This window comes from Triturus cristatus, chromosome 8 (genome assembly GCF_964204655.1).
Source record: "Triturus cristatus chromosome 8, aTriCri1.1, whole genome shotgun sequence".
Classification (NCBI taxonomy): Eukaryota; Metazoa; Chordata; class Amphibia; order Caudata; family Salamandridae; genus Triturus; species Triturus cristatus.
In genome coordinates this window covers 275,473,102-275,500,072 of record NC_140591.1, presented here as the reverse complement: position 1 = coordinate 275,500,072, position 26,971 = coordinate 275,473,102, and the positions used below count along the sequence as shown (strand labels likewise).

Sequence of the window (26,971 nt, the reverse complement as noted above, 5' to 3'; positions counted from 1 at the left end):
CAGGAGAGTAGGTCGAGGATGGGTGTTGAATGATCGTTGAGCCAAGTTTCCGTTAGGAGGCCGACATCTATATCTTCACTAAGGATGGTTTCAGAAATTTCAGTCGCATGCCGAACCGCAGAGCGGCAGTTCACAAGCATGCATGCCAGGGCCTTAGGGTTAGTTATGGGTGGGAGGCAACGAGTGAATGGCGGCAAGTTGTGGGGGTGGGGAGTCTGGGCGAGCAAGTCGAGGAGAGTTCTGCTGGTCCCAATGATAACAGGGATATTAGAATGAGGAAAGGCCGTATCCTTGTATTGGGTCTTAGAAGGGTAGGAATTGCAGATGTCGGAGAGGTTAGAGGTGGAGTAGTCATGTAAGGTGCGAAGAGGTCTCTGAGAGCGATTGTGAAGTGGTGTGGCTTTCCAGATTTTATGATTAATGAGTTTTGAGAGGCCAGTGCGTAGCGAAGAGGGGCGGGTTATCGGTTTAGAGATGGGACAGTTAACGGGATAGGGGATGTGATAAGGAGAGTAGAATGGGTGTACAGGGTTAGTGTAGAGGCAGTGTTAGCATATTAGGGTCAGGGAGCGGGGGCAGGGTCAGAAGGGGGTGTAATGGGATGGAATTGGAGGGGCGTTTAGAGTAGAAAATGTAGCTGGTTTTTATGGGGCGGGGGCGTGAGGCTGTGGTAGTTGTCCACAATTGGGTTTACGGGATGCCGTATAAGTACTTTGTTTAACATTTTTCTTGGCGTTTTTTTAAAAGATTGGGAGGGTAGGGAATGGACCAAGAATTAGGGCCATGCCTGGTGAGGGGAGTGTTAAGGGGTGAGGGAGTGAGGTTGGTGCGGCATACTAAGGTGGGACACAATGGACAAACTGGTTGGAGGCGAGGGGGGGAAGAAAAAGGGGAGAGAGGAGCGTAAAGGAGATATTAAGGAGGATAACGATGAGTGAAGGTGAAGGGGGTTGAAGAAAGATGGGGAAGAATTATGTAAGGGAGGTGTAGAGAGATTTAGTGTCAAGGGTGAAACAGCAGGAGAGAAAGAGGGGGCAATAGATGTCAGAGGAATCCAGGAGGGGGGTAGGGGTTATTAGGATGTGTCTACCTACTAACGGTGCGGCAGGATTAGAGAGCGGGACAGATTGAGATCGTGTAATGAATTTGGGAGATTAAGAGTAGCCTGAAACGCAAACGGGGGGCGGGGGAGATCCTAAGGGAGAATGATGTTGAGAGACAACACTAGATAGGTGTCAGGCGAAGCTGGAAAGACTCCGTGCTAACCAGGACTGCGAAGGAGGACCGCAAGCTGTGATGAAGAAGTTTGTGAAAGGAGGGCGGATCTCGAGGAGGAAAGATGGTTGTATGGACGTAAGGTGTATAATAAACCATAGGTTACCGGCGTAAGCCAGGGGGGGTAGGGAAGCAAGGCGCTTTAGTATATGGGCTTCGACTACCAGCCTTTGAACCAGTGTCTTAGGGAGGCATAAAGTGGAGGTTGGTTGGTTGGGGGGGGGGGGGGGGGGGAGGCAGGAGCCAGCAAGCATTTATCCCTGGCGGCCTAAAAGGGAGAGAGGAATAATCAATAAGAGGGATCCAGGTGGTAGTTCAGGTGAGGGGATGCGGGAAAGTCACGTACGGAATGCCCTGCCATTCGCCAACTTGTGGTGTAGTTGGGGGAGGGGGGCGCAGCCAAATATTAAGGGGATAGAGGCAGGACTGGTTTCGCAGCGGTGTGAATTAGCAAATTAGCGAAGCTAAAAATACCGAAGCAAGTGAAGGACGACCGTAAGAGCATTCCCATCGTCTTCCCGTGGCCACCACCGCGATGGCCGCAACGGCGGTGAAACATTCACAGCAGTGCAGGCCCTCCCAGCGGGCCACCCAGAAGTCAGTGGGCAGTGTAGGGCATCGAGAAGATAAGGGGGAAGGGGGAAGGGGGAAAGGGGCAAATCCAGATGAAGACCTCTTCCAGGCGGAGGATGACAGAATGGGGACAGCCGCTTCAGTCACCCACCGCCGTAAAGCCAGTCAGGGCCCAAAGGGTCAGGGGAGCGTGCTGCGGACTCGACAGTCAGCAGGGGATCAAGGATTCCGAAACATAATGTGGCAGGAAATAGGTGCACTTTGCCAAGAATACCATCTGCTGAATCATAATAGCCAAAGGGAATAACTGAACAATGGGGCATAGATACCAGACGAGTGGGATGTAGGTAAAATGACCACTACAAGATGGCCACCATATGAATGCGAGTGGCACAGTCCTCTTTCTCTTTTCATGACCAACATAGCGTCAGGATCAAGGAAGGGAATGCCCCTTTCAGAATTTTAGGCAGGAGGACAAAATGGGTGCCCCATATTGACCTCAAACGGAAAAACAAAATGGGCGTCCATCAATGTAAATATTGTGGCTCCTGGATGTTCAACGAGCCAGCCGATCCACGACAGTCCATATAAAATCTTCTGCACCACTCAGGCTTGCGTGTAGTCCACAGTCAGTGACCAGAAGAGCAGGAAGGGCCGGCAAAACCTGTATACAGGCCAGGGCCTTAGCGACTAGCGCTGATAGGCCGCTGAAGCTCGGCAGCCCCCACGTCTTCCTCTCCCCAACTCCAAGAGAATGAAGCAAATCGCGCATCACCCAGAAGCTTTAGCCGGCAGTATGGGGGGGGGGGGGGTGATCACAATCAAACAGTGCGGAGGCAATGGAGGCAACGAACCTTCTGACCCGTACAGCATCGGGGTCACGGCGGCGTGAGGCGGTGTTGATCTCAGCCTTACTGTGCGGTGGAAGGAAGCGGCGCCGGAGGGGCAGCTCGAATCCTCAAGCCAGCACCGCAACTAGGATCATTACGGCCGAGGAGGTGTTCTCCATGCTTTGCCTGGGAAACCCCATCGGGGCACCGTCAAGACTCACCGAGCAGCTAGAGGCAAGGAGAATCAGGCCTGGGCTCGAGAGCCTCCGATCCCCTTTTGAGTTAATGGAGGCCAGGCTACATCGGCAAGCCGCTCAGTCTCCGCACGTTCGGGCTGCTGGTCATTGCCACGCTACCCTCATCAGAGTCCACAGGGAGCCATTCTCCTCTGGGGCCCAGACGATGGCGGTCTGATGCTCTCCTCTGCCCCTCTGCAGCCCGTCCCTTCTCCGTCTCCGCTGCCAGCGCATAAAGCACCCTTGTAGGCAGTTTAGGCGCTCCTCTTTCACCACTAAGGTCGGACCTGCGGTCGGACTGATCAGGCTGAAAGAGCTTCACCCATTGAACATCCCGGTCGCAGTGCACTCTACAATCCGTTAATCTGCATTAGCAGGCTCGGCATCGACGGTTCTCCGGACCAATGTCAGCTTAAAGGTAAGAATACTTCTATGTTGGTCAGTGTGGGGGTTGGATGGCAGGGTAACAAAGGGATTTCCACTGATATTGATCCCCACCCCAGGAGCTCATGAAGAGGCCCTAGTTCTATTGCACCAGTAGTCGGTCGCTGACATGGCTCTGCGTTCCTGGCGCGGAAAAGTCGTGTACAGAACTGATGTCAGCGCACGTGGGTGCGTCTAAGTAGCTCCGACGACAACTCGGCGACTACGACGCCGGCGCCGTACGCGGAGCCGCACGACGACGCCTAACGACGCGCAAGAGTACTGCTGACGAAAACATTCCGGATTTAGTCTGATGCCTGGGGATATTCTAAGGTAAGGAATCTATCACTAACTAATGTCGCTTACAGATATATTGTTACAAAAGTAAGTAACTTGTGCGTTAATGCTTTACAGATCATAATTCGCTAGTAGGAGCCTGCTAATATCATTCCTGGGTTATTTCTTAAAAGCTGGTTCCAAATATTTATAGCTGCTTTTTAGCATGTTAGTTTCTGCATATTTGATTGAGGTTCTCCCTTTCCCTGCGCCATGGCTTCAGCTGGGAATGGTCAGTAGTGTGAAAGTAGCGGGATTCAGCAAATTAGCTCTCTGATTTTCCCTCTTAGATTATCCCACTTCATTGTTCCTATCTATTTCGTTAACGTTGACGTTATTTTGGTTTGAAAGTGATGCGTTTGATTCTCTAATACCCCTAAAAGAATGGCACCTGTGTTGGTTTAAGACCCTCTGCATCCTTTGGAAGGCAAAAGGAAGAAGGTACCCCCTAATTACTTTTAGGTCCAAGAGGAGGGGGAAACAACAAGCATTATAGGAGAAACCACTCAACTGACCTATATTTCTTTATAATCTGCCTCTTGAGGCTCATCAACAGCAACTGTCACAGTGTCAGTGACATACAGCAACATTAATTCAAAAATATATTTTTTTAATGTTAATGTTTTCATCTAAAAATATTTTATACTTTTTTATGTAATGGTGGTGCTGCCATTCATTGTAGATCAGACATTTTTCATCATTATCTACACATGTTAATTTTATCTGCTGTTTAAGAATTCTTTGACTGTCACTAACACTGGGGCGGTTCAACATTGGGCAACTCAGAGAAAGAAGATTTCTCTAATGGCATTGAGAACAAGCACTGGCAAAGCCTGTATGTACCACCTTGTTGGCTTATTGGCTTAGCCAATTATTTTACCTGGTTCTATGTAGCATCAGCAGTTAATAAGGAAATCTGGTATGATAACACAGCCACTGTTACTGGCGTCATACCCTAGTGCCGTTTTCAAGGGGAGGAGGGCCAAGCGGCCACTTGATCCCCTTGAAAATACGTAGGGCCCTGGAGGATGGGGTCCCAGGGCCGAATGAGGCTCATAAAGTGGGGGGCCACACGGCTCCCTCCACTTTAAAAGAGATCTGGCTCTGGGGGATAGGGTCCTCAAGGCCTTTTGAAGATTGGGGAGGGATGTGACTCTCCTCTCTTTAAGAAAAACACAGCCCTGGGGGATGAGGTTCCTAGGGCCATTCAAAGGCTCATGGAGGGGATCCCTTTGGCCCCCTAACCTTAAAAAAAAAAAAAGGGGGGGTTGTGGTACCCAGGGCTTAATAAGGCTCAGGGAGTGGGCCACTTGGTCCCCCTCCCCCATAATAAAAAACATTCCTGGGGATGGGGTCCACAGGGCTTAATAAGGCTCTGGAGTGAAGGCACTTGGTCCCCCTCCCCTTTTGAAAACATAAGATCTTAGAAATGGGGTTCCCAGAGCCTAATGAGGCTCCTAGACTGGGGACTGGGACCTTAGTTGGCAGGGTACCCAGACATGGGTCCCTTGATCACTTTGCCACTGGATTCAAGCTAGCCTGGCTGATGAGGGGTGTACCCCGAACCCAGTCTCAGGATGCTCATTTCTGGTCCAGGGAAGAACCTGGCTTGGCAGTTCGGGCTGTACTGTTCCATGAGGAACAGGGTCAAGGCTCATCTACGTATGGCTGGGTCTGAACTGGAGTGGCGAAGTGAGCAAAAGAACGATGATGGTTTCATCCCAGATCTAATAGTGACTTGGGGTTGGGGGTGGGGGGGAGAGTGTCTGAAAAGTTTCAGCGCTCTGTCCATCATCTCCTTGTGTTTGCTATATTAAATGTAGCACCACCTTCTTCAGGACAACAAAACTCTTTCCCTCTTTAGAAATTCAATAAAGATCCGGTGTGAAAGACATAAATAAACAACTTCATATCACTACCTCCTATAATGACATTCTACAAAGACATACATTTCTGTGACACAGTTCAACTCAAATTCTTTAGAGAATAAAATAGAAAACAAATTCACATCACTGCTCCCCATAACAACATTGTACAGAGTCCTACATTTCAATGGCACATATTTACTCAAATTCTTGTGACATCCATTTTAATTTTTTTTTTTTTTACGTAGTTTATATAGAATTTTATGTAGTCTTAACAGCAAACATCCCCACGTATTTCATTTAAGACTGGGAGTATCAACCCCTACGCACAAGCCATTACTAGACTACTTTCATGCCCATGTATAAGTCAATAACGCACTTGTGGGAGGCACTAAGTTTTCCTATACGTATCCACCATGTGTACATTTTTCTTAAATATAAAAACCTGTGTTGTGATAAAAGATAAATCAAGACACAGTGATCAACCTCCATTGTCCAATTCATCTGAATTTCCAATATTACGTATAATAAGTACTCCAAGTCCTATACCTTTCTTATCGATATTGTATATTCAGCCCGATTCCATTAAAAACCATATTGCATTGATAACGGTGTCACATCACTCAGTATATTCGATTCCATCGTTCCTCTATGGAAAAAACAAATGCTTCCATGTAATTCATCGATATAATAATCACATGGTACCTACAATCAACTTAATCCCACTTGTGGACATACCTCAAGTGATAGGTAAAATGGGAAACCAATATGGCAACGTTTATAAGTGTGGAAGCGGAAAAGCTTTCCCCTTCTCAATTATACAGGCGATGGCTGCTTTCAATGCCTAGAAAACGAGAAAAGTATTTTCTATTTGTTGCAGGAAATCTCTCTATAATTTCCTATCTGTCGAGCAAACAAGTCAACATCGTTTCTAGTTCGTTTTAGTTGCTACGGTCGTGTTTTAAAGTGGCCGAGCTGTGAAAACATCAAGCACATTTTTAGTCAGAGACGTATTACCATGCTTTGTTATCATCGTCCCTCAATTGGAGTTATTGGAGCCTGGCCAGTAGGGGTCTATCACCTGACGTCTAGCGCCCTCATCTGGGACCATTCTTCATTATCTTGTGCAGTTAGCGTCTGAAGTCGGCAGCAATCTCCCTGTATATATATATATATATAGTAAAATCTCGAGGCATATAAGCTGCAGATTAATCACTGTGCATAGATCGCCATCTGGTGTTGGGCCCGGATGTTTGCACTTGTTTTTGTCCTGGAAAGTCTTTGGAACTCACGAGGTATGTGACTCCTCCTTTTGTCCTCAGATTGTTTTTTTTTCCGCCATCGGGCTCGGATGTGTTCTCACGTTCCAGTTCAGAACCGTTAACGGTTTTCTCTTTCGACGCGCAATCCTTCCCGTCTCGACGGTATTGTTTCGATCGCGTTTCCAGCCACACGCGACCCTTCAACTTCGAAGTCTTCGATTCCGGTCGTCGACAAAGGCCTTCGGGCCTACCCGGGCCTCATCTCCGGCTCATGGAAAGGATGCCATTTAAAAAGTGTCCTCGATGTGAGTCGAAGTTTCTCGACACCGACCTACATGAGGTGTGCAACCTCTGCCTCTCACCGGAGCACGAGGCCAGAGACTGTCCAGCTTGTGCCTCCTTCCGCTCCAAAAAGACCATCCGGGACCGACGAGCTCGAAGAACAATGGTGTGCTCGTCATCTTCGATCCCCGACGGCATCTTTCAAGAGGGCGTCGATGTTCCGGAGCAGGGTCGAGTCGAGGAAGCCATCATCAGCGCCTCCGAAGCAGATGATTTCGACGTCGAAGACATCACTCCAGCTCAAAGGGCTGTGAGTACAGACGTCGACCCCGACCCACCCACCCCCTCGACGATATCAAAAAAGGCTTCGGTACCACCTCCACCTTCGGGCCCAGGTGCACGCCCAGACACTGCTTCCCATGCCCCGCCTTCGGGCCCGGTAAAGAAGCCTAGTAAGCCTTTAAGCGACTCGGGCTCGAGTCAGCCTACCCTCGGTACCGAAAAGCAACATCTGGCACTGAAGCAAAAGGCGTCATCCAGGTCGACCGCTGCTCCCACATCGAAGCACTCGGCGTCGAAGGCTACAACCAGTTCTTCTGCACCGACAACACCCTCGAAGCCGACTAAAAAAACGCCTGCTGAAAGGCCCGATACTTCCAAGCCGAAGACCTCGGAACCGAAAAAACAGCAACCGGTTCCAACTGATAAAGACACTTGTAAACTACGTAGTTCCAAGCCTAGAACCGCTACCGAGTCGACGCCCAAAAAACTCTCGGCACCGAAGCCCTCGGCTTCGAAGGATCTGTCTCCCACAGATAAACTGTTTCGACCAGATCCTACCCAAAAGACTCTAATGAAGGATCCTAAGACTGGTCATTTAATTCTCAGCATCAAGAAAAGACCACTAGACATGCCTGCGCCCGCACCGCCACCAAAGAAGAGAGACTTTGCTACCTCTCCATTAAGGATTCCTTCTCCTCTTCTTCCTCCTCCTCCTCCTCCCTCCCCTCCCCCCCACCATCACCTACCCCAATTGATGATGATGATGATAACACCTCAGATGATGCAGGGGGAGGTGCGGACGATCAACCCCTTGGGGACCCTACTCCTACTGGCTCCCCTGGGATGATTACAGTGTCCCAGATGTCCCTTACACCCCACAAGATGATATTTATCCCTCCATGCCTCCCCCCCCCAGAGGACAATATCGGATTCAACCAGCTCCTTCAAAGAGCTGCCCAATACCATGGGGTGGCCCTGCATACAGACCCAGTAGAGGAGGATTTTCTTATGGATACCTTTGATACCACACAAAGGTCTGCCTCAACACTGCCCATGCTTAAAGGGGTCATTAAGCACGCACCAGATATCTTTAAAGACCCCGTCAGGGCTCGGGTCATCAACCCAAGAATAGAAAAGAAATATAAAGCTGCCCCTATCGACCCAGTATACATTAAGGGCCCCGCACCACTAGACTCCCTAATATCTCTAATGCCAGGAAGAGAGCAAATTCCCGAACGTCAGGTGATGCACCACCACCAGACAAGGGATCAAAACTCCTAGACGCCTCTGGCAAACGCACAGCGTCACAGGCAGCAAATATTTGGCGCATTGCTAACACCCAAGCGCTCCTAGCCAGGTATGACAGGGCACATTATGACGAACTTGAGTCCAGAATGCAGCACCTCCCTGACAAATATAAAAACAGGACCAGTGAACTAATACAAGAGGGTAAGACCATCACTAACACCTCCATTCGCTGTGCCCCATTCGCTGTGCCCTAGATGCAGCAGATACCGCCTCAAGGGCAATCAACACCAGTGTCCTTTTGCGCAGGCATGCCTGGTTACGTATATCACGTTTTAAACCCGAAGTACAGAGTTCTATACTCAATCAGCCTTTTGATGAGCAACACCTATTTGGACCCAATGTAGACGTATCCCTCAAAAATGAAGAAGGGTAAAGACACCGCCAAATCTATGGGAGCCTTGCAATCGCAAACTCCCAGACGGTCCTTTCGTCACTCATCCTTTAGAAGCACCCATCGAGGCTACTCCTCTGATAGCCCCTCCACCTCTTACAAAGCTCCCGCACAATCCACCTTTACTAGAGGTTACCAAAGGGGTGGTTACAGGGGGAATAACAGCAAAGGCAGAGGCAAAAACAGCAACTCCCGCTCTGCCTCCACACCTACCCCATGACTTCCCTCCACTTCCCCCGACTATTCCACTCCAGTCGGGGGAAGACTCCACCAATTTCTCCCTGCCTGGATAAACATCACTTCAGACAGGTGGGTCCACGAAATCATTCAATCAGGCTACTGTCTCGAACTAACATCTACCCCCCCCCAAACATACTACCCAAACACCGTCCAATGTCACAAGAACATCTGTTACTGTTAAAGCAGGAGGTAATCTCCCTCCTACAAAAAAGTGCAATAGAACCAGTTCCCCTGCACCAACAAAACAATGGAGTCTACTCCCTCTATTTTCTCATACCAAAAAAGGACGGGTCGCTAAGGCCTTTTTTAGACCTCAGACCCCTAAACCTATACATACATTCAGACCACTTCCACATGGTCACACTACAGCAGGTCCTCCCTCTGCTTTCTCAGGGCAACTTCCTTGCTACTCTAGACCTCAAGGACGCCTATTTCCACATTCCCATTCACAGCGCTCACAGAAAATATCTCAGATTCGTAGTGGACGGTCAGCACTATCAATTCAAAGTACTCCCATTTGGAGTCACCACAGCACAAAGAGTGTTCACCAAGTGCCTAGCAGTAGTGGCAGCACATCTAAGAAGATAACACATACATGTCTTTACATATCTAGACGACTGGCTCATAAAATCCAAATCCTACAATCAGTGTGTACAACACACTCATGCCACTATTCAACAACTTCACAACCTGGGGTTCACAATAAATCACGCCAAGTGCCAGCTGCAACCGTCCCACACGCAACAATACCTCGGTGCCACAATAGACACCTCAAGAGCGCTCACCTATCCCAGTCCCACCAGGATAGCGAGCATCCAAGATTTTCTCACCAGATTCCAACCGCAACACTCTTCCAGCTCGAGTGTTCATGCAACTCATAGGGATGATGGCCTCTTGCATATTTATAGTGCCTCATGCAAGACTCCAGATGCGTCCTCTCCAAGAGTGCTTAGCACGCCAATGGAACCAGGCTCAAGGTCAGCTAACAGATTTGGTGTTGGAAGACGGTCGTACCCATCGCTCTCTGCAGTGGTGGAACACCAAGAACCTTTCCAAAGGACAACCGTTCCTTGAGCCAGTTCCTCAAATAGTCATGACAGCGGACACATCGCTCTCCGGTTGGGGAGCTCACCTACAGCATCACACCATGCAGGGCAGGTGGACACCTCAACAAAAGTTACTCCACATCAACCACTTGGAGTTACTAGTCATATTCCTAGCCTTAAAAGCATTTCAAAATCAGGCAAGACTGTCTTAGTCTGCACCGACAACATGACAGCCATGTATTATATCCAAAAACAAGGCGGGACACACTCTCTGCAGCTCTCTCAGCTTGCAAAGAGCATATGGAGGTGGGCTATACCTCAGAACATTTTTCTCCTAGCACAACATGTCCCAGGAGTCCAAAACACAATAGCCGATCTCTCGAGCCGTCAAACAGAACATATCCACGAGTGGGAACTTCATCCACAAGTTCTTCAACCGTTCTTTCAGATTTGGGGGCAACCACAGATAGACCTCTTCGCCACCCAAGAAAACTCCAAATGCCCAAACTTCGCTGCCAGGTATCCTCACCCATTGTTCAAAGGCAATGCGATATGGATGAACTGGTCAGGCAGATTTGCGTACGCTTTTCCGCCTCTCCCACTCATTCCGCTAGTGGTGCGCAAACTACAGCAACACTCATTAACGCTCATCCTAGTTGCTCCAACTTGGGCCAGACAGCCATGGTACACCACACTGCTGGAACTCTCAGTAGTTCCGCACCAAAAACTACACCTCTCTCCATGCCTCTTAACCCAGAACCATGGAGAGATCCAACACCCAGACCCAGCTCAGCTCAACCTAGCGATGTGGCTCCTGAAATCCTAGAATTTGTTACCTTAACCTTCCTCCTGACTGTATAAACGTCATCAAAGAATCTAGACGGCCTACCACTAGAGCATGCTATGCAGCCAAGTGGAAGAGATTCGTAGTATACTGCTGTAACAACGACGCTAATCCCCTAGATGTGTCTATCGAACACATCATAGGCTACTTACTACACCTCCAAAGATGCAACCTAGCCTATACCTCTATCAGATTGCATCTTGCTGCCATAGCAGCATATCTACAAAATAGACAGCATCTCTCACTTTTCAGAGTACCTGCGTACCACCTTCCCCTGTGTGGAATTTAAACATCGTTCTCACAAGACTAATGAGGCCTCCATTTGAACCTCTACATAAATGTGAGCTACAATTCTTAACATGGAAAACTGCTTTCCTCGTAGCCATTACTTCTCTACGAAGAGTTAGTGAACTACAAGCACTAACCATTCAAGAACCCTTTCTCCAGATGCATCTTAATAAAGTTGTTCTCCGAACTAATCCTAGATTCCTCCCTAAAGTTATTTCTCCCTTCCACCTCAATCAATCTGTAGAGCTGCCTGTATTCTTCTCGCAGCCACAAACAGTCGCAGAAAGAGCGCTTCACACCTTAGATGTCAAAAGAGCACTACTATACTACATAAACAGAACAAAACCCTTTCGCAAGACCAAACAGCTATTCGTGTCTTTCTCACCACCACACAAAGGCAACCCCATATCAAAATCTGGGATAGCTAGGTGGATTGTCAAATGCATACAGATTTGTTACCATAAAGCAAAACGTACATTATCTGTTCCTCTTAAAGCCCACTCTACACGAAAGATAGGGGCTACAATGGCATTTTTAAGAAACATTCCTTTAGATGATATCTGCAGAGCAGCTACATGGCTACACTGCACACATTCACAAAACACTATTGTGTTGATGTGCAAACTAAACAACAGGCTAGTGTGGGCCAGGCAGTACTCAAAACACTATGTTCGAGGCATATGAGCTGCAGAGTACACACTTTTGCATAGATCGCCATCTGGTGTTGGGCCCGGATGTTTGCAGTTTATTTTTCCTCTTGAGGTCTCACGAGGTCGGTGACTCCTCCCTTGGATCGTTTTGCGCATGGGCTTCGGCTCCATCCTCAGATTGTTTTTTTCCGCCATCGGGCTCGGATGTAATACTTCGCGCTCCGGTTCTGAACTTTTCCAGTTCAATGATCGACGCAAAATCCTCGTTCATCGAGATTCTTCAGATAACAAATCATCTTAATCACCTTCTCTTCGACACTTCTTCGATTCCAGTTGTCGACGGCGGCCTTCGGGCCTATCCCGGCTCCGTTCTCGGCTGATGGAAAGAACTCCCTTCAAGAAGTGCCCTCGATGTGGGTCCAAATTCCCCCACACCGATCTTCATGAGGTGTGCAACCTCTGCCTCTCCCCTGAACACGAGGCTCGAGACTGTCCCACCTGCAAGTCTTTTAGATCCAAAAAGACTATTCGAGATTGAAGGGCCAGACGCAACATGGCGCACTCCCCGACCTCCGCTTTCGGGGACGACGTTGAAGCTCCGGGACAGCAGCACACCAAAGAAGCCGACGACGACCTCGTCGGTGCTTCCGAAGCAGACGACTCAGATGTGGAGGACATCACCCCGGCGCAGAGGGTCGTGAGTACTATACCCCCTCCCACACCCGCGCCGACACCCAAAAAGGCTTCGGTCACGCCTTCGCCTTCGAGCCTAGGCAAGACCAAGGACACTGCTTCTAACACCCCACCTTCGGGCCTGGTAAAGAAGCCTAATAAGCCTTCCGGCAGCTCGGGCTCGAGCCAGCCTACCAGCGGTGCCGAAAAACACCCTTCGGCACCGAAGAAAAAATTGGCCTCCACCTCCACACCGAGCTCAGCACCAAAGCCCTCTGTGTCGAAACCCGGACTCTCGGTGCCGACCAAACATCATAAGGCCCTCGGCGCCAACACTCCCGTGCCGAAGCCTCTCTCGGCACCGAACAAAAAATCGGAGGTTCCGAAAAAGCACAGTACAGACCAGCCTAAAAAGCCGTCGGCCCCGAAAACTTCGGCGCCGACCGAACAACCAGTGTCGCAAGAACTATTCACACCGGATCCTCTGCAAAAGACACTTACCAAGGATCCAAAAACTGGACATTTGACACTGTCTCTCAAAAAAGAGACATTTGGAAAACCAGCTCCACCTCCACCTCCAAAGAGGAAGGACTGTGCTACCTCCCCTTTCAGAGTGCCTTCCCCACCTCCTCCACCCTCTCCACCTCCACCTTCTCCACCACTGCCTCATCGCTCTCCGACCCCGTCTCCAGACCATGATGATCAAGGGGACCCTTGCTACGATCCAGCAGATGTGCCACAAGACCCCACCCCTACTGGATCCCCAGACCCATGGGATGATTATAACAATCCAGACATCCCAGATGTCCCACAGGATGACCTTTATCCATCCAGGCCATCCCCACCAGAAGACTCGTTAGGTTTTCACCACCTACTGCAGAGGGCGGCACATTATCACGGGGTAGAGCTACATACTGACCCAGTAGAGGAAGATTTCCTCCTAGACACCTTCGATACTGCACATAGGTCTACTGCTATACTACCTATGCTAAAAGGGGTAATCAAACATGCACCAGAGGTTTTTAAAGACCCAGTCAGGGCTAGGGTCCTAAACCCACGTATAGAGAAAAAATATAAAGCCGCCCCCACAGATCCTGCCTACATTAAAGGCCCTGCACCACTGGATTCCTTAGTGGTATCTGCAGCTAGGAAGAGATCAAATTCTCAGGCGTCAGGCGAAGCACCACCACCTGACAAAGAGTCCAAGCTCCTAGACGCGTCAGGGAAGCGCACTGCGTCACAAGCTGCCAATATATGGCGTATCGCCAACACTCAAGCGCTATTGGCCAGATACGACAGAGCGCATTATGATGAGCTAGAAACCATCATGCACCATCTCCCTGAAAAATACAAAAATAGGGCTAATGAATTGATTCAAGAGGGAAAAACCATAACTAATACCTCTATACGCTGTGCCCTAGACGCGGCAGACACAGCCTCCAGGGCCATAAACACCAGTGTCCTCCTCCGTCGCCACGCCTGGCTAAGAGTTTCAGGTTTTAAATCTGAGGTGCAAGCCTCCATATTAAACCACCCATTTGATCAACAACATTTATTTGGTCCAAAGGTTGATGAGGCCCTCGAGAAGATGAAGAAAGACACTGATACGGCGAAATCCATGGGAGCCCTACAGTCACACACTCCTAGGCGCTCCTTTCGCCGCTCTTCCTTTCGGGGCACGGGCAGAGGCTACTCCTCAGATGGAGCATCCACATCCTACACATCCCCTCCTCAGTCCACCTTCACAAGGGGTTATCAAAGAGGCGGCTATAGAGGCAATAATAATAAAGGCAGAGGCAAAACAAATACCGCCCGCTCTGCCACACCGCCTACCCAATGACTTTCCCCCGCTCCCTCCAGACCATCCCACTCCGGTCGGGGGAAGACTACAACATTTCCTTCACGTCTGGGAGACCATCACCTCAGACAGATGGGTGACCCAAATTATTCATTCAGGGTACTGCCTAGAATTAACATCTACCCCACACCCAAACATTCCACCCAGGCAACGCCCAATGTCACAAGAACATGCCACGTTACTAAAACAGGAGGTAATCTCCCTCCTGCAAAAACAAGCCATAGAGCAAGTCCCCATCAATCAGCAAAATTTAGGGGTCTACTCCCTGTACTTTCTGATACCAAAAAGAGACGAGACTCTACGACCTATTCTAGATCTCAGGCCTCTAAACACTTACATACATTCAGACCATTTTCACATGGTAACCCTTCAACAGGTTCTTCCACTCCTCTCCCAGAACGACTTTCTCACCACACTGGACTTGAAAGACGCATACTTTCACATTTCAGTACACCCTGCTCACAGAAAGTACCTCAGATTTGTAGGGGACGGGCAACACTACCAGTTCAAAGTGCTCCCGTTCGGGGTCACAACAGCACCAAGGGTATTCACCAAGTGCCTAGCAGTAGTGGCGGCACACCTCAGAAGACAACACATTCACGTCTTCCCATATTTGGACGACTGGCTAATAAAAGCCACGTCCTAAAACCAATGTGTGCACCACACCGCCGCTACAATCCAACTACTTCACCAGCTAGGTTTCACGGTGAACCATCAAAAGTCCCACCTGATACCATCACACACAAAGCAATACCTCGGTGTCACCATAGACACCTTAAAAGCCATAGCCTATCCCAATCCTGCCAGGATTGCAAGCATCCAGGCTCTGCGTGAGAAATTCATACTTCAACACTCTCTCCCAGCAAGAGTGTTTATGCAACTGATACAGATGATGGCCTCTTGCATTTTCATAGTGCCTCATGCAAGACTCCAGATGCGTCCACTCCAAGAGTGCTTAGCCCGCCAGTGGAACCAGGCCCAGGGGCAACTGACAGATCTGGTGTTGGTGGACGGTCGCCCCCATCGCTCTCTGCAGTGGTGGAACACCACAAATCTTTCCAAAGGGCGACCGTTCCTGGACCCGGTTCCACAAATAATCCTAACAACAGACGCATCGCTCTCCGGCTCGGGAGCTCATCTGTTAAATCTCACAGTGCAGGGCACATGGACGCCGTAACAAACTTTACTCCACATCAACCATTTGGAGTTACTGGCAATCTTTCTAGCCCTAAAATCCTTCCAGACGCAGATTTCAGGCAAGGCAGTCCTCATTCGCACAGACAACATGACTGCCATGTACTACATTCAAAAACAGGGGGGCACACACTCTCCACAGCTCTCTCAACTAGCACAGAGCATATGGAGATGGGCAATTCAGCAAAAAATCTTTCTCCTGGCCCAACACGTCCCAGGAGTCCAAAACACCATGGCAGATCTGCTCAGCAGACAAACGCAACAGATCCACGAATGGGAACTTCACCCACAGGTTCTTCACCCGTTCTTTCAGAAGTGGGGGCATCCTCAGATAGACCTCTTCGCCACCCACGAAAACAAAAAATGCCCAAGCTTCGCCGCCAGATACCCACACCCATTGTCCAAAGGCAATGCGATATGGATGAACTGGTCAGGCAAATTTGCGTACGCTTTTCCACCTCTCCCACTAATTCCATTAGTGGTGCGAAAGCTACAACAGCATTCCCTCTCGCTCATCCTGGTAGCTCCAACATGGGCCAGACAACCGTAGTACACCACACTGCTGGAACTCTCGGTAGTGCCACACCAAAAATTACACCTCTCACCATGCCTCCTAACCCAGAACCATGGAGAAATCAGGCACCCGGACCCAGCTCAGCTCAACTTTGCGATCTGGCTCCTGAGGTCCTAGATTTCGGATACCCTAACCTTCCCCCTGATTGCATGAACATTATCAAAGAAGCTAGACGCCCTACTACTAGGGCATGCTACGCTGCAAAGTGGAAAAGATTTGTTGTTTACTGCCATAACAACACAATCAACCCTCTAAATGTGTCCATACAGCACATTATATGTTACTTGCTCCATCTACAAAGGTGTAACCTAGCATATACATCCATTCGGTTACACCTCGCAGCAATTGCTGCTTACCTACAGAACAGACAGCACCTATCACTTTTCAGGGTGCCTGCCATCAAAGCCTTTATGGAAGGCCTCAAAAGAGTAATTCCACCCAGAGTACCACCCTCACCTGTCTGGAACTTAAATATAGTTCTCACAAGACTAATGGGACCGCCTTTCGAACCATTGCATAAATGTGAGCTGCAATTTCTCACATGGAAAACAGCTTTTCTAGTGGCCATCCCTCCCTTAGAAGGGTTAGTGAAATACAAGCACTCCCTATACAGGAACCTTTTCTCCAAATGCATCAGAACAAGGTTGTACTCCGCACCAACCCAAAATTCCTACCCAAAGTCATTTCTCCCTTCCATCTGAACCAATGGGTAGAATTACCAGTTTTCTTCTCACAACCTCAAACTGTTGCGGAAAGGGCTCTACACACACTGGATGTTAAAAGGGCCTTACTTTACTATATCCAAAGAACACAACCTTTCAGAAAAACCAAACAGCTATTTGTCTCTTTCTCTCCACCACATAAAGGCAACCCTATTTCTAAATCAGGGATAGCTAGGTGAATTGTAAAATGCATACAGATTTGCTACCACAAAGCAAAACGAACGCTATCTGTTCCCCCTAAAGCCCACTCTACAAGGAAGATAGGGGCTTCTATGGCTTTTCTAGGGAACATACCATTAGATGACATCTGCAAAGCAGCGACATGGTCAACACCGCACACTTTCACAAAACATTACTGTGTAGATGTGCAAACCAAGCAACAAGATAGTGTGGGCGAGGCTGTACTAAAAACACTGTTCCAAACCACTGCAACGGATGCAGGTGGTCGCCGCTAGGGTTGGGTACTGCTATATAGTCTATGCAAAAGTGTGTAATCTGCAGCTCATATGCCTCGAACGGAATATGCTACTTACCAGTATGCATCTGTTCTTGGCATGTAGAGCTGCAGATCTACACACGCCCACCCGCCTCCCCGGCTACCTGTATCCGTTCCAGTCTATCTTATTTAGATACAACACACATGGGTTTCTTTACTGTTATTACTACGCTCCATCTTTCCCTGCTGGCGAAAAACAATCTGAGGATGGAGCCGAAGCCCATGCGCAATACGAACCAAAGGAGTCACCGACCTCGTGACTTCCAAAGACTTTCCAAGAGGAAAAACAAACTGCAAACATCCGGCCCAACACCAGATGGCCATCTATGCAAAAGTGTGTAGATCTGCAGCTCTACATGCCAAGAACAGATGCATACTGGTAAGTAGCATATTCCTTCAAACTACTGCAACAGATACTGGTGGTCACCAGTAGGAGTGGATACTGCTTTACAATCTATGCACAGTGTGTAATCTGCAGCTCATATGCGTTGAATGGAATATGCTACTTACCAGTATGCATCTGTTCTTGGCATGTAGAGCTGCAGATCGGCTACCTTTATCTGTTCCAGTATTATCTTACTTAGATACACCACACATGGGCATCTTTCCTGTTTCTTACTAAGCTCCATCATCTCCCTGCTGGCGAAAAACAATCTGAGGATGGAGCCGATGCCCATGCGCACTAAGATCCAAAGGAGGAGTCACATACCTCGTGACTTCCAAAGACTTTCCAGGACAAAAACTAAGTGCAAACATCCGGGCACAACACCAGATGGCGATCTATGCACAGTGTGTAGATCTGCAGCTCTACATGTTAAGAACCGATGCATACTGGTAAGTAGCATGTTATCTATATATATATATATATATATATATATCATGTTTGCTGGGCTATAGTAACAGCAGATATTTAGAAGTCAACAAGTATATCTATCGAGGGACTAAGTTAAATTATCCCCATAAAGCATGGTATACATGTACCTCATTATTCAATACCCGACAGGGATACTCTGACCCCAATTCTAATTTTAAAATCAACATAATCTATACTTCCTACCCTCGTTATGGTGAAAGATAAAACCATTGATTATGTATCGATTCCTGAGATAAAGTTCTTCCACATATGTAAATCAAATGATATTTATAGTTGATTTACTTAATGTAGTGTTGAGTTGGCTTTACTTTTTTTTAATGCGGATTCATATTCCAGCATCCTCAACCCCTTTCCGCTCTCACCTATATATCCCAACCCGCAGGGGCAAAATAACAGATCTATCACATTACTCTGCAGTAGTTAAGACTGTTCAAAATAAACTTACGTCCATTGTGTTCAACTGTTTTCCCCCACCATGCAGTGGTGACATATGGTGCAATTGCCACACCTGTAGTTACCATTAGCTCTAGTCACCTGGAGGGTGTTTTGTTGGGATGTTTTTTTTTTCTCTGTGTATGTACCAGTGCCTTAGGTTGTTATTGTGTCTAACCGCAAACAGAGGTTTTCAAGTTTGATATCCTCGTTGTCATTTCGTATCTTCCAAATGGTATTTACAATATTCTTTATTTGGTTACTCATTTGAAAATTGATTTACAAACACTATTCTATCAATGCTTTGCTTTTTCTTAGACTTATTGACCATGCTTTCCTGGTCGTAAAAACAGGCTCTTTTAAAAGCATGAGAGATCAGTGAGTGTTGTCCTCCATTGCCCACGGCTACTGCTTGGAGTTTCAGATCATCATTTCAAGTCTCCATCCCAGCCCCCTGCACTGTCCAAAAGGACCATCTCAGCTTCTTCATAGAAGAGAGACTGCCACTTCTGTGAAAAGTGCCTAACTAACTAGTACCCGCAGAGGCAAGCAACTAACTCTCTACACTTCCTCAGTCTCAAGAAGGACAGGACTCTGAGACTCATATTGGACTTGAGAGAGCTCAAAGGCTGCTTCATATCAGATCTCTTCAAGATGGCCACCCTGTAAGATATCATCTTGATTCTGGCTGTGGGTATTACATGACAACACTATCTGAAAGACTTATACTTTCACACCCCTATACAGCAGGGAAATCATCCATAACTGAGGTTTGTTGCAAGTAAAAAAAAATATCAATTCAAAATCATGCTGTTCGGAGTAACAGTGCCTCCTCCAGTATTTACCAAATGTTTGGCTATAGTGGCAGCGCACTTTATGTAGCCAAATTCATGTGCTTTCATACCTCAAGAATTGGCTCTTAAGGCAACAAGTCATACACGCTGCCTTGCCCATACTCAAAAGGTTATTCTCTTCCACAAATTGTTTCACAATAAGTGCCACAAAAATCACACCTTTGCCCACAACAAACCTATAGCTTTCTAAGGGTCACTCTCGTGCAGTCACCACGGAGGCATATTTCGGAGAAGAGACAACCATGGCATTTCAGATGAGGAATTCCCTTTACTAGATGCCTCGTCCTCTCAGTGAAAATATTAAATGAAACTGCTGGGATATATTGTATAGTTTATTGCTGTAGTCTGTAACAAGATTGTACATGCATCTTTTGCAGTAGTGTCTAGCAAGTCAGTATTCACAAGCAAATTTGGATTGGCGGGATCTAGTGTTCGTGGAATCTTGTGCATAGCACAAGATGCAGTGATTGAACAAAAAAAACTTGTAACTGGGCAGATTGTTTCTCAACCTTCAACCTTCAGCCGCAGATGACTCTCACAGGTTGTGGAGTACATATGGGCAACCTGATGGTACTGGGCCAGTCGTCTCCCCAGGAGCAGCGTATCCACATTATTATGCTGGTATTCAGGGAAGTTCTTTATCCCTTTAAACTTTTCAGAAAGCACTCCAATGTGATCTTGATTCAAACTGAAAAAATTACCACCATGTACTACATGTGTATTCAAGAGACAGTACACATTCTACACAACTCAGTACTTGCCACAGTGATTTGGATGTAATGGCATCACATACACTGAGTGACAGAACATGCTCAGGGAGGGGCAACATCCATGCCAACCTCCAAGCAGGGTACATCAGGAAAAGCACAAATAGGAGCTCAGCTTAAAGATTCTAGAACCGTACTTCCACCTTTGGGGTGGGGGGAGGGCTCCCACAGTAGACTTGTTTGTCTCATTCAAGAGATCAAAAAGCCTGCGTCTCGCCTCCAGTAACCCATGGTCCCCAGACAATGTCCTGTGGATAAGTTGGTAGGTGATATTTGGTTACTCATTCCCCACCTGCCACTTATTACATACATTCATACAAAAACACCAATGACTCTAATTCTCATTGCCCCAGTTTGGCTTGCTAACCCTGGGAACTCATTCCAACGGTCACAAAGCCCTTTCAGACCTAAATCAATCTTTTCACCAGTGATGCCAAGGGATGGCATTGATATATTTTCGGACAATGTCATCAAAGACCTCAAAGAATTGGCTCTTATTAGCAATAAGAACTTTATCACGAACCACAACAACAGATCCTTTGAGTACAACAAACTAATCAGAAAAATCAAATCAAGGAACGACATAATGGTTAGATGGTCGGATAAGGGGGGCAACATTGTCCTATGGCCCACGGAAATGTACCATAAGGAAGCAATGGCGCAACTGCAAGATGCTAACTCAAGCTAGGTTGTCAGATGAATTCAGGTATGTTATGCGAACGCCATCATCACATTGGGCAACATACCATGAACATATTTCAGTCCTAAAAAAGATGTTGCATTGGCACTTATAAGTGATAATCCAGCAGCAGTATATGGCCCTCACATGAATTGTATTGCTTGGAGTTATTGTGGGCACTTCATTAATGGGAACTGATGCACAGAACACAATGAGTATTTGACTAGCTGATGTCAAACGTTTTTGCTTTATTTGCCTTCTAATAGGTAAAAACAAGGGCGACAAAAAAACAACTGAAGAGCCTTGTACTCAACCTGAAGATATTATTTATGATAGTACCTTGGGGGAAGATTGTCCAGACTCTGTGAAAACATCCTTGCCTCTACACAGTGGTATGAGCTGCACATTTTGAGCAAGTTGTTCAAAATACAACCTAATTGATAATTATTTTGTTAGAGATTATAATACATCGTTATGTGCTTTAACAACCTCAAAATGCTTATTTCTAATGTATGATTTTTCTTTTAATTTGATTGTTTTGATTAATTTAATTGAAATAACCTATCAAGCATTGTTATGTTATGCTTATTTACAAAGCTCACTATCACCAGTGAGGGTATGCCAGTGCTTGAAACATTCATAGATTTAAAAAAAATGAAATATATAGAATTGGTTTCTAAAATTCTATTACTTATATATTTCTATTTCATATATTGAGTGGGATATTGTGACCTTAGATAATGTAAAAACACGTGTCCTACTATTAATGTAATTTGTTAATGCATCAAATTGAGTGCCTTCGTTTCTTTATCACATAGTTAGTGGAAAGGATGTCACAAATGTTACTAGGAATTCTTCCACTCCAAATGAAGTTGCAGTAAACAATATTAGTGAGGATAACACTCCTCCAGACACCTTGGAAAATTCTTTGGACAAAGATGGTAAGAACTAAGTATTTTTCAAAGAACAATCCCAGGAAAATGTACCTGACGTTTTAAAATGTAATATATATACTCATGCTTTGACGTTTATATAGTATACCCTATTTTAGATTCTTGTAATTCTTTTTAAGCAGGTATTGTGTAACATAAAGTTTTAGAATGCATGTTTAATTGGTATGGGTTAAATCAATTCAAAGAAGAGTGTTCTAGAAAGGAGGCAAGGGTGAAGTTTGCCTTGTAAATGAAGAACTTAAGGCATAGATGGAAAGATAATGGATAGCAGCTACTTTTAACAAATGGCTAGTGTTTTCATTGCTAGGGCTAGGTATGTACACTTGTTTACTTTGTGAAAAAGTAAAGCTATAAAAACGACAACGTGTGACAGAGTGTGAGAAAGTGCCTCTTTTGACATGGTTAGCCCCCCACTTTCTGCCTGGACATTGATGTGGTTTCGATTGTAGTGCACAGGGTCCCTAATCAAGAAACGCGCCGTTCTGCTGTGCCTCTCGCGCCCTCTAGTGGCGGGAGGCCAACTGCATTCCAGGACACGTAAGAGCAGACACGCTCTCACGTCGTAAACCGCCCGATCTGCCTCAACAGAACAATGGGCACAAAACACACGACAATAAAGTTACTTAGTAAATGAAGTACAATGAAGCATAAAGCTTCACCAACAACGATGGATAACTCGAAATACACGTAACCACTACAATAGCTTCGAATGTTCAAGTAATGCAAATTAAATTACAAGTAAACACCAGTCAAATTCAAAGAGAAAATAACCGGGTACTTATCTAGGCTGCGCAGCAGCGAAGAAAGAGGACAAGGGGACAATGAGGAAGGACTATATTGGACTGGATATGTGTTGATTGGCTAATGCATATGTTTCCTATTGGTTGTATTTTGAACTACTCTTTGTTCCCGATGTGTCATGGGAAAAGTAGTTTGTTTGAAGTACATGGCTGCTGTAAAAAAAAAAGTGAAGAAAAGAAGGCATAATCCTCGCCTCCAGTCCGGACGTAGAATCCTAATTGTTCCAGTGGTTTCTGAGACTGACACCCTCAGACATAGGGGTGGTTTGCCGTGAAAAATTCCCAGCTCATTGCAGCTTCACCATGCAGCATACTGGATTTGTTGCCGGACAGCCAGTCCAAGCTTCTTTTTCTACATTTACTGCCTTGTGCAAGCTCTAACATAGTGGACCCACTCTTCATACCTTCTGGTAATGTGCTCTTCTACCTTCTGGCATGTGTCACCAACCATCAGAGTCTTGGTGTGAGGTCCTCTGGTACTTAATGGGACAAATGTGTTAGTCCCCTATACTTAACATTGCTGCAGTTAAAGTCTATCTAACTTTTTAGGTCTCGCTAGCGTAGGCTGCGCACATGCGCAGTCTCGCTGCCGAGATTGAACGTTTTGGGGATTTTTCAGTAAAGGGCTTTAAGCCCCGCCCCTCTTTCCCATTGCCCAGCGTCCCCGTTTATGCTAAACGGCAGCCAGCCATTGGGAAAGAGCTGTTGGTGACGTTTTCGCTCTGCTTTTTCTGCCGTCCCACTTGGACGGCCTCGCCTGCTTTCCTTCTGAAGTAAAAGGTTTCTTATCTTTATGGGGCCAAACACATGGCCCCATAAAGATCAGAAGGAAAGCAGGCCGTCCATGTGAGATGGCAGAAAAAGCGAAAAGTCTACGTCAACTGCGGCTACCTGGCGAGCACGTACAGACTTGTTTACTTTACTCGAAAAGGGCAGCTTCTCTTCGCAGAACGCAGCATGACAACAGGAATCTCAAGGCACAATGCGTGGTGTTAATACAAAGCAAACCATAGCGGCTTTTACTGTCTAAGCTAGATGAGAAAGTACGCACAGCTGCAGTCTATTTTGTAAGAGAACCTGCGAGCATTCGTGGCACATAGTAAAGTGCAGAAAAAACAAGCCAAGCATGTGGCGCAATGGTCAGAGCTGCCGACCTTGCAGTTGGGGAACCAGGTTTGAATCTCAGCGTCGCTCTTAACATGCTGTGATTTTGGGCAAATATTTCAATCTCCGCGTGCGTACCAAAAATGAACGTGTCCTTGTGTAACGTAACTGGTGCTCATCTAAAGCGCTCCAATACCTCCGGGACGAGTTCGCGCCATATTAAATTAAAGAGCAAACAAAAAAAATGATTGTGCACAATGTTTTGCAACCACACCTACTGCCACAAAGCATGGCATGGATTCACACTGTGAAGGCAGGGGGTAACTGCGGAGCTTGCTCTTCTCTCTCTGCCTGTACCGACTTGGATGGAGCTGAAAGCGGTCCTTCTGACTGATTTATGCTGCCTCCCACCTCCCATTCATAATGTGTAATTCTTTGTTGCGGCTGCTTACCATACGGGGCATTATCTGCTCTGTTTCTTTAAGGAACAGGGATCTCAGTGCCGACACACTGCAAATTCAGATGCTGAGAGGAACGTCTGCTGTCGCAGGCAGGTCACTGTCCCGTCATTGACTTTAGTGCGCCATTACTGCCCCATTCATAGCATGGGGTGTAGGGGGGTACGTCGCTGCTCACAGGCCCACTCCGCTGTGAAGGATTAGTGAATCTTTTGCTACATAAATGCAGCTCGCAGCAGAACGGAAAGTTCTGCACAGCAAGCTCCCATGATCCCTCCTGCTGATATCACTCATCTGAACAATGCATGTTTTTAAATCTTTATTTATATTCTTCAGATATTTGAATATGTCTATTAAGGGGTGTTCTGGAAGTTCTCCCCAAGGGAAAACCAGCATTAAAAATGCAATAGGTCTCACCTTTCATTAAGTTAAAGCCATTTGCTTTGCTATACAATACCATTAGCAAAGCAAATGGCTTTAACTTAATCAAAGGCGAGACCTATTGCATTTTCAATGCTTGTTGTTATTACTTTTATCCAGCTCATATACAACACCACAGCTCTTCTCTCCAATAAAGCACAAGGTAGTACTTACAGACCACAGTTCTACCCTACATTTCTACAAGATGGCAGACATCCACTGTAGGAGTATCCTCTTTTTAGGAGTGGGAGCTTTATCTTTAGTCCTCAACATTATAGAATCCTGGAGACTTCAGTCAGATATTTTTGGGTCACCAGAACTCCTTTATGCCTCTCCTTTGACTTCACTGATTCACACTGCCTTTCATAAGATCAAGAGCTTAACCTTTGTTAGTTTGGCACAAGTGGACCGGTTTTTGTCAAAGAAATTGAGAGTGATGTAGCAACAGTAGTACCAAAAGTGACATTAAAGGTAATAAATATATTTCCCAAACTAATATGAAAGGTAAATAACATGACATTCCTGTAATCCAGTAGCCTGCTCCTCACATCACCAATAGAGAAGAGTACATTTATACTCCGGTGTTACGATAACAGATAAAATACATTTAAGATATATATATCACTTTTTAATGATTAAAACTGAATAAATATGAAACTGCTCTGGTGGTGACATGAGAAAATAATCCCAGGACTATTTTGGATCCTTTGCAGTTAGAGCAATGTCTGTTTCCAATATGTCTGTGAACAAGTGACCTGATTCTGCTTTTCAAGTTACCCACAATAGAAGTACATTCATTTTTTAAATGCAAATAAAGGAGTCCCTCGATCTCTATTCTCCTCACCCACCGGAACTCTGCACCCTCACCCCCAAGAATCGTTTCCAAACAGGTAAGCCAGAAAATGCTGTTCTCCAAAACTCACTTGCTGAAACCTTCAAGTTATTTGTTAATACACCTGTCCTCAATTCCCAAGATCATGTAACTCTTTTTCTGGTGCCCCAAACGTTTCCATTCTGCTAGAACAGCCTCCTGGGATACACACCACAATGTTCAATTTGACAAACAGTATTTTCTTCGTATCATTCCAGGCCGTAGCCAAACTCCCAGACACCTCTGATCTTGCTGATTCCATCTGGGCATATATTGCACGCTCTTTTTCTTGGATTGTCCATATTTTCACGGTGCCAAAATAATAAGTTCTAAATGGTAGCTATTTTTTTTGGTCAGGTTTTTGAACTTCTTAGATATGTAGATTAGCAAGAGACTAGCGTCCCTAGTTCTTGAAGAATCTTTCATGCTCCACAGAGCAGTTTTTGAGTCCAATCATTACAGTTTTGGAAACACCTCTCCTCCTTCCTTCACCAGACACATATCAGAGTTCTTCCAGCAGATTATCTTCTCTTTTGCTGTTCCAGATGATTCTATGACTCTGAATAATTGTAATTGTTTTTGTAAGATGAATCTAATTTGATTGGTGATTTTTCTTGAGTGATTAAAGTTAAAATTCCTACTCATTGCATTCCTATCTTTTAGGTCACTGTGCACATTTCTTTCCTCAGTTATGCACTTTACAGCAAACTGTGTGCTTTGTAAATCCAAAATGGTAGATGTGTGCCTTGCTGATATTCACCCTCTTCTGTCTAGACTCCTTCTTAAAGCCAGACCACTGCATCCCCAATAGATCAAATTAACCATCCTACTTTGTGTTCAAAGACTCCACTTTTTTGCTAGGCATTTTTCCTTCATAGAAGGAAAGTTTTGTTAGTCCTAATTCCTGATGAAGGCGATTATGATTCCTGTTACTAGTGTGACTCCGTGTTCTGAACTGCTGGAAAGGTTAAGACACCCATACAGCAAAGCGGAATAGGTAAATGATCGCCTTGTCAGCATATAAAAGGAAAGCCTAAAATTACTTTTGATTTTTATTTGCCTTTATTGTGTTTCTAACCTTTTCTAGTTTTCTGTTACTAGAAATAGCTTTT

General features: G+C 46.2%; 1 protein-coding gene across 3 annotated transcripts in view; it reads left to right on the top strand.

Moving 5' to 3' along the window:
• Positions 1-26,971, top strand: part of NPAT (nuclear protein, coactivator of histone transcription) — a 352,831-nt gene that overhangs the window by 136,854 nt on the left and 189,006 nt on the right. For 2 of the 3 annotated variants that reach the window (XM_085621511.1, XM_085621513.1), the window contains exons 12-13: positions 21,520-21,645; positions 22,072-22,194. In XM_085621511.1, coding sequence (XP_085477637.1) covers positions 21,520-21,645; positions 22,072-22,194 — 249 coding nt within the window. The remainder of the gene's footprint in view (positions 1-21,519; positions 21,646-22,071; positions 22,195-26,971) is intronic. The other variant, XM_085621512.1, reaches the window with a different exon arrangement.